A 20,141-nucleotide genomic window follows, 5' to 3' on the forward strand; every position below is an offset into this window, starting at 1 on the left:
TTTGAGTAGTTCATATTCCATTGCACGAAAATACCACAATTTTTATTTATCCATTCCCCTGTTGATAGATATTTGGGCTATTTCCAGTTTTTGACCGTTATGATGAAAGCTGCTATGAATGTTTTTCTGTTAAGTCATTTTGTGGAAAATGTTTTTATTTCTCTTGGATAAATACCTGGGATTGGAAGCTCTGAGTCATAGGATAAGTGCATGTTTACCTGCACAAGAAACTGCCAAACAGTTTCCCAAAGAGTTTCTACCAATTTCACACTCCCACCAGGAACACCCTCACTAGCATTGGACGTTTTAAGTCTTTTTCATTTTAATTATTTCAGTGAGTAAGATGTGGTAGCCTAGTTGTTTTTTTAAAAATCAATATTATTGATGTATAGTTTACCTACAATAAAATACACACATTTTAAGTATTTCATTTGGTGAGTTTTGACAAATGTATACAACTGTATAACCACCAACCCTAATCAAGATATAGAACATTTCCATCACCTGACTAAGTTCCCTAATGCTCCTACACAGCCAGTTACACCCTACTTCTGCCCCAGGTAACCATTAAATTTATTTCTACCACTTTTGATTCCCTTTGCCTCTTTTAGAATTTCATATAAATAGACTTCTACACAAATAATCTTTTTTTTTTTTTTTGGTATGGCCAGCCTCTTTCACTCAGCATAATTATTTTCTTAAGATTCATGCATATTTTTATGTCCAACATTAACATTTTCTTTTTATCGCTGAGGGGTTTTCCATTGTATGGATATACCACAACTTGTTTACCCCATATCCTTCTGGTGGACATTTCATTTGTTTTTACTTTTTGGCTATTCTGAATAAATGTTTTGTGAATATTCTTGTACCGTATTTTTTGGATATATGTTTTCATTTTTCTTGGATAAATTCCTGGGACTGAAATGGCTGAACCATATGATAGGTGTTTATAGAACATTTTAAGAAACTACCAAACTATTTTCCAAAGAGATTGTATCATTTTACAGTCCCACCAGCAGTAAAATAGAGCATCAGTTGCTTCACATCCTCTCTAATGTTTGGCATGGCCCATCTTTTTAATTTTAGCCATTCAAGTGTGTAGTGGTATCTCATGGTGGTTTTAATTCTTCTTTTCCTAATCTCTAATGATGTTGACCATCCTTTCATGCACTAATGTCTTTTGTGAAGTGTCTGTGCAAGCATTTCACCTATTTTTATAGGTTGTTTATCTTCTTATTACTGACTTGCAAGAGATATTTATATAGTCTGTTTATAGTTATTTGTCAAATATTTTCTCTCATTGTGCAAAATGAGAGAATGTGTATCATTTACTTACCTGGATCTCTTAATGTGCAGATTTTAATTTTATGAATTCTAGTTTCTTTTATGGTTAATGCTGTTTTCTTAAGGCAACTTTATCAAAGTTTGAAGTTTCCTTTCATTCCTAGTCTGCCAAGGGTTTTAATTATAAACTGTTGTTGGATTTCAACCATTTTTTCCCGCACTTATTGAGACAGTCAGATGGTTTTTCCATCTTTAGTCTGTTTATGATTAACTGTATTAATTGATTTTCAAAATGTTAAAACTTACCTAACATTACTGTGATTAACCACACTTCGTCATGACAAATTACCTTTATGTGTGGGTAGCTTTGACTTGCTAATACTGTTAATTCAATTTGTTAAGAATTTTTGCATTTAAATTCATGAGGATTATTGGTCTATGATCTCATCTCTTTGTACTTCTCTTTTGAAAGAGTTTGTGTAAGATTGATATTTATTCCTTAATTATTTGGAATAAATCATGGAAGAAACCATCTGAGCCTAGAGTTTTCTTTGGGGGAAAAATTTTAATTATGAATTCAACTTTTAAAACATTTATAGTGCTATGGAGATTTTCAATGATTTTGTATTAGTTTCTATAATTGTTGTCTTTCAAGGAATTTTTCCAGTTTCATCTAGATTGTTGAATTTGGTGGTTTCACCTTGTTCACAGTGTTCCTTTAATATCCTTCACTATCTGTAGGATCCATAGCACTGTCCCCTCTTTCATTCCTAATAGTGTTAATTTATTTCTTCTCCTTTTGTTTTTCTTCATCAATTTAGCTGGAGATTTATCAATTTTTACTTGTATTTTCAAAGAACAAACTTTTGGTCATGTTAATTTTCCTTATTGTTTGTCTGTTTCCTGTTTTACTGATTTTCACTTTAATCTTCATTGTTTTCTTCCTTCAACTTGTTCTGTGTTTACATTTCTTTTCTTTTCTAGCCTCTTAAGCTAGAAACATAAATCGGTGATTGAAAAAGCTTTGTTCTTTTTTTATAGTCATTTAAACTCTAAATTTCCTTCTAAGCACTGCTTTATCTGCATCTAACAAATTTTGGTATGTTATACTTGCAGTATCAGTTCAGCATGAATTTTCATCTATCGTTGGATGCGGTGTTCTGGCATCATTAGGTCCAATTGGTTGATAGTATTGTTCAAATCTTCTGTGATGTCCTTACTGCTTTTCTGTTCACTTTTCCTTACAATTACTTAGAAAGGGATGTTGTTTTTAAGCTTTATTGCTATTGGTCTAGAATTAGCTCATAGTCAACTCACAGACCCCCATAGAGTCTTGCCCTATACATTTCAGCCAACTGCTCAGGGGAACTCTGTGCAGATTTCTGGGGCTCCTCCTCTGCACAGCTCTCTCCTGCCCAGCACTTGGTTGGGTACCCAATTCCAGCTGCCTTGGCAGCCCTAGACTCTGATCTCCATTCCTTCCACTTTGTGAGACCACTGCCGTCTTTTGGGGCCCTACTTCTCTGTGAGGTGGTTTGGAAAGTGTTCTGGGCAGGAAGCTTAAGTGAATCTGCAGCTCACCCCTCCTGTGCTGAGTACAGTACCTGGCAGCTTGTAACTGTTTATTGAATGAGTGAACAAATTCAGTGGGAGGCCCACACCGCCTATTATGTTTTTAAATGTTTCTATGTCTGGAAGAAGGTTGCTCTGTGAAGCTGAAGTAAGGACAATGACGGATGATGGAGAGCAAGCAGGTTCCACATTATACACTTAGGGGTCAGGCTTGTTGGGGTTTTGAGAGTTCAGAAAAAGAACCAACCATCAGATGACAAATCTGGGTAAAATCATTAGTGGAGATTCTTTCTTTCATATGGGGGAAGTTCTAGTTTATCACAAAGGACAATGTCAGAAGCAACATAGATGGCTTAGGGCAGTGGTGGTTCAAATAATTTAATCACACCCTCCATTAATAGAAAAATTGGGAGATTATTCTTTTGATCTCTTAACTATGTAAATTTATTTATGAGTTATTTGCTATGTCTTATTTATGATTTATTTCCTACATTAATGTCTCAAAGCAAAATTGCGCTTAGGATGAGGTCGATCTTTAAGGATAATATATATAAATTTCATTTTTCAAGTTGTATTTTTGAGCTGACTTCATGTCAGATCTGATTCTGTGAAAACAAAGTATGGCCTCGAATGAATAAAACACAATAAGAAGATGTTTTAATATTTAAAAGTTTGTTCTTCTCCCTGGAGGGTTTAGTTGGGTAGCCGTTCTGGAGACCTTGGGTTCAGGGGAAAGGCTATAAGGAGGTGAGCGGCCTGGCTAAGGGTTGGCATCTGGCTTCCTTTTCGAAGCCTCCAGCTTTCACAGCAGAAAGCAGGCTCCGTTCTCCAAGTCCTGCACTGCTCTCGCTTGTCCCTTGTCATATTTAGGGACAAGGCAGCCAGGGTGAGGGAAGCCTGGCAGCCCTGAGATTTGGGGCCTTGTTACCGCTTTGTCACTAGCTTGCTCTGGGACTCTGAGCACATCTGCTTCTGTGGATCATAGGCCCCTCCCACCATTCTGTAAGAGGTAGCTCAGTATAGCTGGCTTCTGTGAATCCTGGGTTCAAATCCACGTAAAGCCTATGTGGCCTTGAGCAAGTTACTTTTTTGAGCCTTGTTTTCTGACCTAGAAAATATAACTATATTCAGTTCATGAGGATTAAATGAGATGCTCTACATCAGTGGACACGTATTTTCCTTTCTTTATCTCTTACATCTGTGATTCTCCAATTTTCTCTGGGGCATCAAAATTCCTGGGGAATCCTCCCCTCACTCCCCCATCCCACTCCGTCTCTGCAGTCCTGAAGCACTTGGTCTGGGGTGAAGGCCCGCAGTTTGCATTTTTATGGGCTCCTGGGTGGTGGTCCCCCCTGAAAACACCGGCCTTTGTATCTCTCCTCCCACATCAAACACAAAGCCTTGCACTTCAAAGTGTTCAAAAGAAAACAAAAGGACTGGGCAGGTGAAGGCAAGGAAAAACAAACCCCCAGGGAGGCTGCTCAGCCTGCCCGGCCTCTGTTTCAGGGCGGTTCCTTGTCTGGCCTGGTCTGCCTGGCCCTGCTGGAAAGCATGGCGGGGTCAGACCGTGTTTGTCAGCTCTCCACGCTCCTCTCCCCTGGCTCTGTTTTGACAGGTGTGTCCAGGGCTAGCGCAGCAGATGTTGCCAGCCCAGCCCTGGCCAGGGAAGAGGAGCAGGAGGGAGGCCTGGGTAGGGAGGTGGTTCTGCCCAGTCCCCTGTCCTACCCCAGCTGGAGGGGCACTGAGGTGGCCTGGGAGGAAGGCTGGGCAGGTCAGGGGTTTTTTTAGAGCTGCTCAAGGACGTGCCTAGGTCTGTGGCTACCAAGAAGCCCCTTGCTCTGCTTAGAAGAAGGCCCAGGAGCTCCTCCAGGCTTTGCATGTCTGGTGGCAACAAAAACAATCCAACGACAGAAGCTATGATTCTAATGCAGTGACTGCCTCCGGCCGCTGTCACTTTTCCGTCTGGATTCAGGCTTTGCTGCCTTGGGCCTGGAAAGATCCAGGAAAGCAACCAAGCAGGGCAGGAGGAAGAGCACTTGGTTAGAATTGCAGGACAGGAATCGGGCACACCAGGATGACTCCCAGATGGAATCCAGCCTGGGCCACACTCTTTGTTTCCTGGTAAAGAAACCGAAGGTTAGAGCGGGGCAGGGCTGAGCCAACAGTCCCACAGTAAATGGAGGACCCAGCAGGGAGAAAGCACGAACTGCCCCATTCCATGTCCACGGAGACTCATTCGGGAAGCCCACCCAGGCTCCCCACTGCCCGCCCCACCCACCCCTGTGGTCAGCTCTCGGGATTTTCGACACCTCCGGTGGTTCGGATGCCCCGCAGGACCACGTTAGTACTAGGGTCTGTTTGCTGACATGAGACAGAGAGGGATGGGGGTGGGGGCGCTTTCTGGGAAATGTGCACAGGAACAGCCCAATGGCCTTAACCAACAGCAAAACTGAAGTGGCCGCAACACCAGAGATGGAGACACTGAGTTGCCCAGGAACCGAGAGGCTGGAATTCTAGTCCCAGTAGGGCAACAAGCCCCTCCGCCTCTCTCGGCCTTTGGTTTCTCACTTGAAAAATAAAGGTGAACTGGGCGAGTCACCAGCTCGTTCCTGGCTCTAAGCACGCGGACAATGCCGGGTGGGAGTGTGTGGGGGCTCGAGTCCCGGCCACTTGGCTGCAGAGGAGAGTGGTGAGTGACACTGTGATTCCAGAAGCCCGGGGTCTGCAGGGCAAACGCTATCATGATAACGCCTGATGGTTACGGAGTGATAACCATCACCGGGTACTAGGTGCTGAATTGTGTCTCCATAAAAGTCCATGTGACACCCCAGCCCTCAACGTGACTGATCCAGAGATAGGGTCTTAGCAGGTAAGGAAGGTTAAATGAGGTCATAAATCCAGCAGGTCCATGGCCTTCCAAGAAGACGAAGAGAGCCCTCGCTCTGTCTCTCTGTCTCTGTCTCTCTCCCCTTCCCCTACATCTCTCTCTTTCCCATCATGAGAGGGCACAACAAGAAGGCAGCCATCTGTAAGCCAGGAAGGGCTGACACCCTGATCTTGGACTTCCAGCCTCCAGAACTCTGAGAAAATAAATTGCTGTTGTTTGAGTCGCCCTGTCTGTGGGATTTTGTTATGGCTGCCCGCGCTGACTAAGACACTGGGAAATTGGCCAAGAGCATCATTTTACGTAATGCCCTCAGCAACCTCATGAAGTCGGTACAGCTATAACCCCTGTTTTACAGGGGAGGAATCGGGAGCACGAGTGAAGTCACCCGAGACTGAGGGTTTCAATAGAGATACTTCTAAAAACTCTATCTATGTGACTCTGGGAAGTTGATGAATCTTTCCAAATCTCAGTTTTCCCATCTGTTAAAGTAGGGAAAATAATAATATAGAGAGATTACAGATATATAGCTGTTATAGCTACAATACAAATTGTGGTGAGGACTAATATACGTAAAGTGCTTAGAATGCATTCTGCTGCGGAGAAACCCTCCCACTGGTGTTTGCTATTATTATTACTGATAAGGTTATCCTCCTGTTCCTGTGTAACCAAACGCAGATTTCCTGGCTGGCTTTGCTCATGGTCACTCTTGTTCTTGAGCCTCTAATTTTTCACCACGTGCTCCCTCTACCTCTGCCTCTGCCTCGTGGCCACTGGGTCAGGCAGACCTGCTGCTCTCCCAGCAGAGCTCAGGGTTTCTGGAGTGAGGGGCCGGGGGTTTAGGATGGGACTCCACAGTGCGACTGAATACCCAGGGGGCCCCCGCATCCATTGGTTCCCGTTCAAAGGACAGGTGAGGCGGAACCCCTGAAGGCATCGTGCCCCCGGTCAGGCAGAAAGGACCAGAAGACACCACCGTCCTGGAAACAGCTCTTTACTGAGTCAGTGATACTATGTGACAGGATATCGTACATAGACAGGAGGGTTACATGGCATTGGGGGTGTCGGGAGTGCAAGCCAGTTGCACATGTATTACAAGAAGAGGGGGTCAGTAGGGCTTCTGGAAGGGGGAAGGGTCTCTGGGTCGGGTTGCGGAGGGAACAGCTCCCAGCCCCCACCCTGGGGTGGTGGTTATCTGTTAGAATACAAAGTAAGGAAGGCCTCCCTGTGAGTTCGCCCTGCTAGGGACGCCCCAGGGCGCCTCTCTGCCAGTGTATGCAAGACGTTGGAGGTGGGTGAGAGGTGACATCAGACAGCCTCTTGTGGATGTGGCCAGTCCTCCCCCACCACCTTCCCGCCTTATCTGGTCGTGCTGCCTTGTGCAGAGAGGCCTCTAGGTCTCAGTGAGGGGGACAACGGATGGGGGGGGTGGGCAGGGGGAGGGCTGATGCAGGAGGGGAGAGCTGCCCTGTTCCCAGGGTCAGCCCTCCCCCAGTCGCCACAAAGTCATCAGCCCAGGATGGGAGTGGGACCTCCGGCAGTGCAAGGGAGGCAGCTTTGCAGACAGCCAGTGAGCACAGCCTCAGCCCAGTCCTCCAGCCTCCCAGGTGCTGGGCTCCATTTTGGCTCCAGGGCCTGGAGAGTGTCCCGGTGCAGATGAAGTCCAGCTTGGTCTCTTTCTGGGATGCTCCTGAGAGGCAGATGCAAGGATTATGAGAGAAATTTTCTGAAGACATGGGGAAAAATGTTGAAATTCTGGGGGCACAGTGCTCAGGGTCCAGGTGGAGATGCTCTATCCTGTATGAGGTGGGGGTTGTTCCCAGGACTCTGCCCCATGGTTACGGGGAGGGTCTCATGGTTGCCAAATCCACCTCATCACCAGACTCTGAACCATAATCCCCTGCAAATGTTTTCCTGGGTCTTTTCAACCTCTGGAAGCCTCAGGGAACTGCCAGCCAGGAGGGGTGTACAGATGCTGGCAAGACTGGCTTGAGTCACCAATTCAGAGCCAGAGTCAAGACCTTCCTCCTGGAGGTAGCCCCTTCCCTGGCAGGCTCAGTCACAGGAGAGGGGGTCTCCTGCCCTCTCCTCCTGCCCAGCCAGGGCCACCCAGGTGGCCCCCCTGGCCAGCAGGGAAATGCGTGTGTGTGTGTGTGTGTGTGTGTGTGCGCGTGTGTGGGGAGGCTGCTTTCTATGGTACAGTCAATACTGGGGAGCCCCGAGGTGCAGGGGCAGGCCTGGGGAACCCCTTCAGGATCAAAGGACCACAAAGTCTGTAGGTGCAGCTTTTCGGGGGTCTCGCTCAGTCCAAGCCCCCTTTCCCGCATTCTGTGTGGCGGCGTCCGGGACTGGGTCCCTCCTCAGTAGCGGCTCTGACTTCCTGGTGGGCCTGGGGGCCCGGGGAGCCCAGGGGGACCCTGGATCCCTGGTTCACCCTTGGGCCCCGTGGGGCCCCGCTGACCTGGTGAACCTGTCTTCCCGGCGATCCCTGGTTTTCCCTGTGGCCCCTCTGGCCCCGGGGACCCAGGAGGCCCCTCCGGCCCTGGGGGCCCCACATCCCCTTTGGGGCCTGGCTGTCCTCTCGGGCCTCCGGCTCCTAAGCTGCCCTTTGAGCCTTTGAGGCCTGGGAAACCTCGAAGGCCTACTGGCCCCCTTTCTCCCACAGGCCCGGTGTCCCCAGGTTGCCCCTGAGGACCCTGGGGTCCTGGGGGGCCCAAGCTGCCGGGGTCTCCTTTTGGTCCTCTGCCGCCAACGGGCCCTTTCACACCCACATCTCCCTTGAGTCCTCTGGGTCCTGGAGGGCCGGGGGCACCTAGGGTCAGAGAGAAGAGGGGAGAGGTCAGTCCTGAGGGTAGGTCTTCCGAGGCTGTCCCATGAAGCGGGTGTGCAGCAAAGGGCACTGTGACACCCGAGAGTTGGAGGCTGCAGGGCCCAAGTCTGCTGACTGCAGGCCGCTGATCTGACCCCTCTAAGTGGCCTGGCCACCTGTGAAGTGAGGCTGAGAGTCCCGAGCCCCAGCTTACATGGGTAGGTGTTTGGCCTGAGGCCTGTGCCCAGGGAGCTCTCATTGTCCTGACTTCGGGGCTTGGCCACAGTTCCACACACGCACGCCGGTCAGGGGCTGAGTGCCAGACAGCTCTGGGGAAAGGCCAAGGCCGTCCAGGATTGTCTGTCCTGCTCCGGAGGCCAGCCGGGCCACCTACACTCATTATGGTCTTTGGCTGTTATACTTACCGCCCCCTCGCCCCTTCCCACCCCTTTCCCACCTGCAGGTCTCATCTGTGACCTTTAGGCAACAGGAGTGGAGTCAAATGACACAGAGGAGAAAGCCAAGAAAGTGAGGTGTGAAAAGCAGATACCTCCCAGTGTGAGTGAGTGAGTGGGCCCAGCAACAGCCCAGAGAAAAGGCAGCTCCTCCAGGAAGCCCACCCTGACCACTCCAGCCTCTTCTCTGAGTTGCTGGAGCTACTACCTTCTGAATCTTTTAGTTGACATGTAGAAAGAGAAGCCACAGCATAGTGAAGGCAAACCCCTGACACTTATCTGGTGGCCCCACGAGACTGTGGAGTCTCAGGAAAACAGGGAGGCTCCCATCCCCTGCCCTGGACACGGAGCCCAGGCACACGGCAGGGGAAGTTCAGTATCTGCTTGAAGAGAGTGAGTCACCAAACAGCCGTGGACCCCCTGCTCCTGCCCAGCTCTGGCTTAGGGCCTGGGGGAGATGCCATGATAAAGACACAGGCCTTCCTTAAAGAGCCCAGCCTAGCACCCAAGCCAGGGGTCAGATGACCTTAATATCCTTCCTGCCAGGTCACCACCTCTCAGAGCTGTACCAGCGCAGAGGACACAGACCAGAGTGTGGCCGTCACTCTGGCCAAAGCACATCAGATGCCCAGGGGGTGGAGGAAAGAGGACGCTGTGGCCTAGTGAGGACGGGGGTTGTGGAGAACAGCTCTGGCCCAGGTGGAGCCAGGCTCAGCGCAGGCCTGGCTTTCTTCAGTGGTCTTGGCGGAGGATCGTGGGGTGGGGTGGGATGGTGGTAGCAGGGAACCCCAGCCCTGGCCTGGGAGGTGAGTGTTCATGCCTGTACTCAGCTCTCCCTGAGGACTCTGCTGTTAAAGCATCCCCTTTGCAAGAGAATCCTGGGGTCTTGGGTGAGGTGACAGCTAGTCCAACTCTATTTCACCGAGGAGGCAACTCAAGCCCAGAGAGGTGAGTGATGTCCCCAGGGTCTCTGAGCAGAAACCAGAAGCCCGGCGGGGCCTTTCAGAGAGAAGGGTCCTCTCTGCTGGAGCCAGGAGCCCTCCCAGGGGCCAGGATCCAGTTCTGCAACATCAGGGCCCCTTGGCTCATGCAGACACCATGGCTGTCAGTGCTGGGCAAGGCTACCTGCTGCCCATCCTCGGCCTCCCCACTCCACTCACGCCCCCAACTCATCTACTTCCCAGAGCGTTTCTAAGTGGAGCAGAGCACTGTCCTCTAACTACGATCTAAACTGGAAACCAGAGCCCAGGCAGAGTCAGCCCCAAGCAGGGCCAATAAAAACCTTCCGTTCCCTGCCACCCACTGCCGTGCCCACCTCCCCCACACAGCGAGGATGTGGCCTGTGTGGGCTCGGCTCACGTGGCCTGCCAGCAGCACCAGCTGGGATTCCATCATCGGCTGGCTGGCCGGGGTGGCGACCTGGCCTGGGAAGCAGCAGGGCGACAGGACCTGCCCCTCCGTCTGCAGCAAACAGAAGGAATACACAGCACAGCAACCGGAACAACTTGGAACAAAAGGGCACGGAAGATGCCCAGCAGGGACTCCTCCCCCAGCCTGGCAGGATGGGCTGGGAACTGGCAAAGCCTCGGTGCCCGTCCTCATCCCAGCTCTGCCCTGGGCACCTGGGCCACCTGGGGCTGGGAAAGATGTGCAGGTGGCCGGGAGTCAGAGGGCGTGGAGGGATGCTGGGAAAGCCCTATCCAGGCTCAGATCATCTATAAAATTCAGAGTTGCTCCTGACAGTCCCTTAGGGCCCCGTAGCTCTTGCCTCTGTCCCTCTGGAATACGGCTCCCAGGCTTGCCCCAGCTCCCTGGTTCTCCTCTCTTGCCACAACCTCTTCTGTGGCTGCCATTCCTGTCCCCTGGGTGGATGGGCCCCGTCTTCAGCCTGGACTCAGGAAATGCCTGAGAAGTCTCACCTGGACAAGGACACCCGGAGGTCCGGCAGGAGCCCCGCACTCCCTCCGTGGGACCCCCGTCTTTCCCACGCCACCATCTCTAGTGTGCGCCCTCTCCTCTCTGGCCCCCAGGGCACAGCAGCCAGGTTTGAGGATTTCTCGGGGTTTCTATGCCAACAGCGAAGGAGAAAAGGCAGAGAGTAGAGGTCTCTCTTTTGCTCCTCTGCACCAGCCCCCTTCCTTCTGCGGAGGCTCTTGGGTGTCTTTCCCTGGATGGGGAAGGCTAGGCGCCCACACATCCAGCGTGAAGGTTTCTGCAGAAGCCTGGGTCACACTGTCGCCTCATCCCCCAGGAGCTGCAGCCTCCAGATATGTGGAAGGAGGCCTGCCAGGAAAAAGGTCACCTCCTTCTCCATATCCTCAGCCACAGCTGCCACTGCTAACACCATCTCTGAGAACCCACACGTGGCTCCCAGGCAGTAGCTGTGAGGACATTCAGCGGAGTGGCTTCGCCCGAGGCCCGGTGTTGGGGCGCCTACACCGGCCCTGTCCTGCAATGCTCAGTCCAGCTCACTCTAGCGTCTCTGTGACCCGCCTCTTCTCCGGAAGGGGAAGGGCTGGGAGAGCAGTGAACATTTGCTAGTTACTAGGTCTCTCCTGGTCCCCAGCGCCATACGTTGAGATCATCACTCCATTTCACACATGTGAAACTATGGTGCAGAGAGTGGTCACTGTCCCACCATCACCAACCAGGAAGGGATAGAGACAGAATGCAAACCAGGGCCTGAGAGGCTCCTGGCCTCTTGCCCAGACGGCCTCCCACTACCAGAACCTCCTACCCTAGTGCTGCTTGGAGGAGAGGGAGGGTCCCCACAGAGCAGGGAAGGGGGTCACTTGCAGGGCTGTCTTCCTCAGGTGGGCCCAGCCTCCGCATGTCCCTCCTGGACCAGCCAGGAGTCATGCAGTCAGAGGGGTGGGCTGGCGGGACCCGGCCGGCCAGGGAGGAAGTCAACAACAAAGTGCAGCGGTTGGCACAGCGGGCAGGGATGCAGGCAGAGGCTGACCAGGGGCTCTCCACCACAGGATGCTCCCTGACACGGCCTGTAATAAGATCTTGGTATCAACAGGGCTAAAGGGAAAATTAAGGGGTGGGGGTGGGGGTGGGGGTTAAGTGCTGCGCTGAGCACTAGGGGCACATTTAAGACAAAGGAAGAAACGTGAGCCGCAGTGGCAGGCAGGGAGTTGGGAGAGAGGAAGAGCGCCCGGAGTCCGGAGGAGGTCCGTAATTACTCAGGAAGCCCTGGGCTGTAATTAGGCCATCCCGGCCCATCAGGGGAGGGCCACAGCTGACTGCATGTCTGGGAGGAGTAGGTGGTCTGCTTTTCCCTTACTAACACTTTGGGTACCGTTTCCCCTTCTCCAGTCTCTGCCCCGCACGTGACACTAAGCAGGACGTGGGTGGAAATGCCCATTTGGTACCTGCAACCCCATGCTCTCAGCGTCTCTTCTTCCGACTGGGCACTAGACATGTGCATCCCAGAGCCTTGGCGAGGGGTCAGGGTTTTAGTCACAGTCTGACCTTGAGCTCATCCCTTCCCCTTTCCCAGCTCAGGTTACCTTTCTGTAAAATAAGGACACCAAGACCCACCTTGTTCACTGTACAAAAGTTATTGTGAGGCTAAAATGAAACAAAGTGTATGAACAGGCTTTGTCATGAGGAAGGCTTTATACGTCATTTGTTCTTAGATTGAATACAATTTAAGAACAACAAAATGACCAGAGGATGAGCCCTAAGGACTATCTACTAATGCCTTCACTGGAACACTGCGTCATAGGAGTCACACGGGAACATATTTTAGGTGAAATACTGTGGGAAGGTTTCAGTTACCAAGGAGATACTCAGTAACTGGTTTTGTTGCAAAAGTATGACCACAGGCAAACAAGATCTTTCCTCACCCCCATCCCCCACGACACCACCCATCTAGATTAAAGAAAAAAATTAGCCTGAGTGGTAGCAGAAATGCTCAATAATATAGAAAGGGAAAACAGGTTTGCAACTAAATGGTTAAGGAGAATCAGAGAGTCAGAGAGGTTGGTTCCAAGTCTGAGCTCAGTGGAGACAGCGGAGCTGTCTGGGATCTCTTCTGTCTCCTGGAGCTCCCTGAACGGTCGAGCCCAGGTTTTTGCACCCCCCATCCATGTGACTGTACATTCTAGAACTGCCAGATCTCAGTGGCTACTTAACACTATTCTCCAGAGCCAAGAGCTGCTATGTTTTCAGGTTGAACATTCTTCCCACAAATACACATACTTCCTGGGGAGGAGTCCAGGGAAATTTGATATAGCCATGCAAATTCCTGTATGGAATCCCAATCAGGAGTTTTTGGACCAATTTCCAGGAGAAAAACTTGGAAATACTGCTGAGAAGGACCAAAATGAAAAGGTAATGGTGTCTGTTATGGATTGGGTGGTATCTCCTGAAAATTCATATGCTGCAGTCCTAACCCCCCAGTAGCTCTGAATATAACCTTACTTGAAGAGAGCGTCTTTACAGAGGTGACTAAATGTTAATGTGGTCATGAGGGTGGCTCCTAATCCAACAGGGCTATTGTCCTTATAAAAAGAGGACATGTGGACGGAGAGAGACATGCACCAAGGGAAGATGATATCAAGAGACACGGGGAGATGATGGCTGTCTACAAGGCAAGACCTGGAACAGATCCTTTCCTTACAGACCTCAGAAGGAACCAACCCTAGTGACATGTCCAGCCTCCAGAGCTGTGAGAGAGCAGATTTCTGTTGTGTGAAATCCCCCAGTCTCTGGTACTGGGTTACAGCAGCCCGGGCTGGCTAAGACGGTGTTTATTTCAGAATGAAGCACTGGTGCGCAGAAGCCATGGAGCTTTTCAAGTGAATTGGAAGTGTGGGCCAACTAACCCACCTTGGAAATGGGATCTGAGGGTAAACTGGAGGTGGAGCTGCCCCAAGGGCAGGAGAGGTCTGTCCCTCACTGGGGACATGGGTGGGCAGGAGACAGGAGTACTTGCAGAAACAACAGACAGCAAATAGCAGAAGGCTCTCTCGTTTGCTCAGGGGCTTTTAGAAGGATGGGGTTTTATGTGACTTTGGAGGGGAAGGCCACTCAAAACAGCCTGAAACTTCGGATCGGAACTGCCTTGAATCTGAGTCGTGTGTCCCTTCCTTGCTGGCTGTGTGATTCTTCCCCTGGTGCTTTCTGGGTTCACAGTTTCAGGGATGATGGAAATTAAAGGAGATGATGCCTGTGCTCAGGGTCTTTGCACGTTTGCTCCTGCATCTGGAGCTCCTATGCTCATCCTTGCCGACCCTGACCTACTCCCCCACCTCAGGCCTCAGTTCAGACATCACCTCGATGGTTCATATTATGTGTCAGCTTGACTGGTTGCCCAGATATTTGGCTTGGACAAAGAATGTCACCTGCCATAGCAGTAAACAAAAGATGTGGCTATCAAGCCATCAGTCACCTGCAGCCATCCCTGATGGACACCCGAGAGGATTCAGAATGGGGAAAAACAAACAAACCCAGAATACTGGCCCGAGATAGTTAAGGTGCATATCAAAGGAATAATTTCATTGAGCCCAGACTCTTGCATCGTTCATATACAGAAAAGTGCTACATTCATTAACTTGAGATGTCTTATTTGTCTTTAATTAGCAATAATCTTTTGATATTCAACGACCTAGATTCTTTTTTGCAAAAATCTCCTGTATATCCAGGCTCCTCCCTTACCTCCTTGGAGCGTCCCTCAGAACTTTCTGAGAGGCTGTCTCCTGGACTTAAGTCCTCAATATGTCTGCCAAATAAAATGTAATTCTCAGCTTTTAGATTGTGCTTTTTTTTTTTTTTTCAGTTGACATTGTTCAAACATTCTGATTGTGCCTGTGAGGGTGTTTTGGATGAGATTAGCATTTGAATTGGTGGACCAAGTAAAGTAAATTGCTCTCCCCAGTGTGAGTGGGCCTCATCCAATCAGTTGAAGGCCTGAAAAGTACAAAAAGGCTGACTAAAAGGGAACTCCTCCTGTCTGACAGTTTCAAACTGAGACATCAGCCTTCTCCTGTCTTTGGATTCGAACTAAAACATCAGCTCTTTCTGGGTCTTGAGGCTGCCAGCCTTCAGGCTGCAACCACATCAGCTATCCTGGGTCTCAGACTTTTGGACTCAGACTGGAAGTAAACTATCATCTCTCCTGGATCTTCTGCTTGCTGATTCACCCTGCAGATCTTGGGACTTGCTGGCTTTTATATCTGTGAGCACCAACTTCTTATAACAAATCAAGGTCTCTCTCCAGAGATCTTAATGGACATAGGAGAGATATGTATATATCCTGTTGGCTGGCTCTGTTTCTCTGGAGAACCCTGATTAATACAGATTTTGGTACCAAGAGTGATTCTAGGTGAACAGAATTTGAAAGATGAGTTTTCTAAATTGGTCAGAGCTTTCTGGAACAGGCTTTCTAATATGATTAAATTGAAAGATGCTAATGACTCTATACCCAGCAGTAAAAACAGCCTGATGGTCCATGGCAGCAGAGCAAAGGAACGGAGACGCCTAAGCAAGGGTCTAGGTAACCATGCATATGATGCTTTTAAATATTTTTGTCAAAATAGCGAGTATAATGAGATTGGCTGGTTGTTCCTAATGTTACTGGTCAAAGTGGGGGAAGAAAAGGATGAGCTCAGGGATTAGAATTCCCAGTTCAAAGGCCCCATCAGTGACCCGACAGCTTCTATGTCTGCCCTGCAAGAGACCTTTCTCTCTGCAGCCACAGGGCTGAGGCTGCTGAAAATAAGACCCACAATCTCCTCCAGGGACTGGCTGAATTACAATGTGAGTTCAACGCCCAGTCTCACAGGTGTCTACTGTTCAAGTGGGGACATGGACTGGGACTGAAAGTTGGAATGGGGATGTGTGGGAAGACCCCGATGGAGCTGGGGACTTTGAACCCCTAATTCTGATGTCTTCTCTGCTAGCGGCAGCAGTCTCTCTGTCCCCAGTAAAAGTGGCCTCTTCACCCCTGTCCCAGGGGATTAACCCTGTATTGCCCAAGGAAAGGGTAACAGCCCCTGCAAAGCAGCTGACAAGCAAGACAATGCTAGTTCCCCTCAGGGGCCACCCGGCCCCCCTCTTTGCTTCTAGACCTATAACTGGATTCAAGTTGCAGCAGCCCTAAAAGCGACATACAAAGTGTGACCTATGAGGAGGTGTGCTGCACTCCACGTTTCCTGATTCTTGCAGATGGAAATCTGAGCAACGTGTGGGAGTGGGTATGAAGCGGGTGGGATGATGGTGGAAGGAATGTAAAGTCAGATTGTGCAGCCTCCATTGCTCTGGGCTCACTAGGCAGGAATTCTGCATCTAACTTTGCATCTCGGAGAGTCAGAAAGGGCTCTACCAGTTCATTTTGTTGGATGGCTGAAACATGGACAAAAAAATGATGCACAGTGAGTGAAGCAGAAATGCCAGATATGCCTTGGTTTAGGTAGAGAAAGGGATTTGATGACCGAGGGAGGTTGGAATGTTAGAGTGGATTTGTCACTGGAGACCCACTCACCCACCCTGGGAAGGTCCAGAGACACGCCTTCACCATGACTATGAGAAATAAATTTGAGAGGAAAGCGCTGGCACCCCTGGCTCTTCTCTGGAGGCCAGACCTTACATGGGAACTGCAGTCACAGAATTGGGAAACCTAACCACACTGAGAGTAATTGGATCATGGGTGGTGGAAGCCAAGTGATGACACTCAACCACCAAAGGCAAGGAGGGTGTCGCTCCTGTGATGGACAGCAGGGCCAAAGCAGCAATCAGAACATTTGCAGACCTGGCATTGGCTTGTGAGCCTGGTGTTCCTAGAAGTGAAATAGATCAGAAGCCTACTAACGCCTACTTGTTCTGTGTAAGCAGAAAATTCCTAGGTCAAGTGAGCAGAATCTGATCTGAATCATAAAAACAGAGAGTCATGAACCCTCAAGCAATTCTTCAACTTGAGCCAGTTTACAGACCCAGAAGTCCTTGAATGAAGGGGAGACCAGGTCCCCTTGAGGAAGGACCCTCGTACACTGCCTACAACATTTATTGTTAATCATTCTCCTAGCCTTCCCTGAAGGGACCTATGGCCTTTTGCCAAGATAACTGTGCACTGAGCAAGAGGAAATAATTAGAACTTTCAGGCACCACTGGACACAAGCTCTGAACTGACACTGATTCCTGGAGACCCAACCATCACTGTCATCCACCAGTCAGAGTAGGGACACATGGAGGGCCAGTGATCAATGGAGTTTTAGCTGAGGTCCTTCACATGGCATCCTATGTGGATACTCATCAAAGGGTGAAATCAGCAGAGGAGGATTTTAATAATCGAGTGACTAGGAGGAACATTGGATTCCAGTCAGGTTTTTCCTCCACCCACCACTGTCATTGCCCAATGGGCTCATGAACAAAGTGGCTGTGGTAGCAGGGATGGAGTTTATACATGGGGTCAGCAACATAGACTTCCAGTCACCAAGGCTGACCTGGCTATAGCCATTGCTGAGTGCCCAACCTGCCAACAGCAGAGACCAACAGAGAATTACTGATATGGCACCACTCCTCAGAGTGATCAGCCAGCTAGCTGGTGGCAGGTTGATTACACTGGACCATGTCCATTATGCAAGGGGCAGTGTTTTGGTCTTTTTGGTTTGGACACTGACTCTTGATATGAATTTGCCTTCCCTGCATGTAATGCTTCTGTCAAAAATATGGGTGGGCCTCATTTAATCAGTTGAAGCCTGAATAGAACCAAAGGCTGACCCTTCCCTGAGTAACAGAGCATACCCTTCCCGACAGCCTTTGAATTAACACATTGTCCCTTCCTCATTCTACAGCAGCTTCCAGCCTACGAACTTGAACTGGACATCAGCTGAGCAGATTTTGGATTTACCAGCCCCACAATCACATGATTCAATTCCTTATAGTCTCTCTCTTTCTCTCCCCTATTCCTCTAGAGAACCCTGATTAATGTGGGGGTAAGATGGGAGGAAATGAGGGCATCAGAGTGACAGGCATCTGAGGGGCAGATGGTTGAAGACATCAAAGAGGGGGTGGGAAGGGAGAAAACACGAGGAACTAGAGTTTCCCAAACATAAACTCTGCCTGTTTCTCTATGTGGCCCCAATTAAACAAATCCACATATAAAAATCCAAATTTAGGCGGGGAGAGTATAGCTCAGTGGTAGAGCACGTGCTTAGCATGCACAAAAGTCCTGAGTTCAATCCCCAGTACCTCCGTTAGGGGGAAAAAATAAATAAATAATAACCTTAACTACCGCCCCCCCCAAAATCCAGATTAGCACATTAAGCAAGTAAGTCAGGGCTAAGAGCCATAACACCTTTACAAAAGAGATTTGCAAGTACAGTAAAGCTGCCAGGTACCCCGGGCGTTTGCTACAGGATTGCATCAGCCCATTAGGATTTTTGCCCCAAACCAGGTCCTTCTGTGCCTCACAAGATCATCCAGGCCCTCTGGGAGCTCCCTGGCAGCCCGGCCCAGATCTGGCTCTCACCTCGTAGGATGGTGACGTTGCGAAGGATTTCCCCATGCTGCGTGTCCACGGCCTTCATCTCCTCCACGATCATGGAGAGGTTGCGGACGTTGAAGTCCAGCCGGGTGCTGAGCAGGCTGAAGCGCTCCCGGAGCAGGTCGGTGGTGGCCAGCATGAGGGACACGGTCTTGTTCAGGTAGTAGAGCTCCTCAGCGTGGGTGTGGAAGCCCAGCGTGCAGGAGAGCCGCACGTCGTCTAGGTACTTGAGCATGCTGTGCACGTGGCTGTCGGTGGCGTTGATGTTGGTGAAGATGGTGCCGATCTCGATCTCGTGGGATGCCATGCGTCCTTCCAGTGTCTCGAACCTCTCCACTGTGCGGTTCTGGGCATAGCGCGTGTGGTACTGCAGGTCGTGCATGTTCTCCTCGTGGTCGTCCAGGAAGGACGAGATGTTATCCAGCTGCAGCTGCAAGCTCATGACCTGCAGCACCAGGTCGTGCATGCTCTCGGAATTCTGGCTGATGCGCTGGGACGACGCCCCCAGGGTGGCCTGGATGTTCTTGACCACTTCTCCGGTCTTGGCCGAGGTGGTGCGCAGGCTGCTGAAGAGCCGCGTGTAGTTCTGCCAGTCAGTGACCATCTTCTGGAGGGTCAGGGTCTCCTCATCCGTCTTCCGCCGGATCCCATGGATCCAGTCCGAAGTCTGCCCCACGGTGAAGTTGATCTGGTGTACAGCAGCCTTGACGTCGTAACACTCCTGGGTGAGGTCCTTCAGAGAGAGGTCCAGGCCAGCTGTGGTGGCCTGCCAGCCTCTCATTTGGGCCAGGAAGAGCCCCAGAGACTGGTTGACCTGATGGATGGAGAAGGAACAACTGCCCATCTCCTGGGAAATTTGACTGCTGGTGGTGGAGAGCAGTTCATGGGTGTGGGAGGTCTGGTCCAGCTGGACCTCCTGAGCCAGAAGCATCTTCTGAATTCCCTCCAGCTCCTCCTGCAGTTTTCTGATCTCTTGCCCCAGCTGCTCTGCCTCATGGCAGAAAGAGCAGTTGTTTGGGGCTTTCAGATCTTTGGGGGAAAGTGACAACATGTTGAGTTGCTGAAGGATCATGGAACAAAGGCTGCTTCTTTAAATTTAATATTTCAGAGCATAGTGAATTGGTAAGTGGCTTTCCTATCCCTCTTCCTTTCCTAAGACCTGCTATGAAATCCTCTTTGGAAAAGCCTTGCCATCTCTATGCAATCTTATTGCTACCGAAAGTCTTTACTCTGACCCGAAATGTAGGATTTTGGACATTGTCTCCATCTTAATACCAAATTTTTGATACTGTATCTTCAAAATTTTTCTGAGGTTGCCAGAAACCTCCTATTTACATTTTATTTTTTAAGTTTCTCCCAATATTTTTATATTTGTTTTATTTGATCGTCTCCCAAGAGTGTGGAGAAGAAAGTACAGGGATTTTTCTCCCCGTGACTGATGAGAAATGAGGCTCAGAGGAGTGACTTGCCAAACGTCACTCAGCTAATTAGTGGCAGAACAGGACCTTCTCTTTCCACCAAGTAGACTGCCTGTAAACCCTTCTGTCATGGCTCCTTTTGTCTCACTCTGAGAGTGACAATGTCCCTTGTTAAAGCAGGTGATAAAGAGATCAGTTGTGTAAATTTTAAGGCAGTGATGAG

At 49.9% G+C, this 20,141-nt stretch overlaps 1 protein-coding gene across 2 annotated transcripts in view; it reads right to left on the reverse strand.

Annotated features, from left to right (window-relative positions):
* Nucleotides 1–6,721: 6,721 nt before the first annotated feature.
* The window catches only part of SCARA3 (scavenger receptor class A member 3), a 32,162-nt gene continuing 18,742 nt past the window's right edge, over nucleotides 6,722–20,141 (reverse strand). Inside the window, exons 5-6 of one of the 2 annotated variants that reach the window (XM_074355670.1) lie at nucleotides 18,486–19,529; nucleotides 6,722–7,433 (exon numbers count right to left, since the gene is read on the reverse strand). In XM_074355670.1, the coding sequence (XP_074211771.1) occupies nucleotides 7,144–7,433; nucleotides 18,486–19,529 (1,334 nt within the window). In that variant the 3' untranslated portion in view covers nucleotides 6,722–7,143. Of the gene's footprint in view, nucleotides 8,556–18,485; nucleotides 19,530–20,141 lie in introns of both variants that reach the window. The other variant, XM_010948585.3, reaches the window with a different exon arrangement.

The sequence above is a fragment of the Camelus bactrianus genome, chromosome 31, assembly GCF_048773025.1.
Source record: "Camelus bactrianus isolate YW-2024 breed Bactrian camel chromosome 31, ASM4877302v1, whole genome shotgun sequence".
In the NCBI taxonomy this organism is placed as follows: Eukaryota; Metazoa; Chordata; class Mammalia; order Artiodactyla; family Camelidae; genus Camelus; species Camelus bactrianus.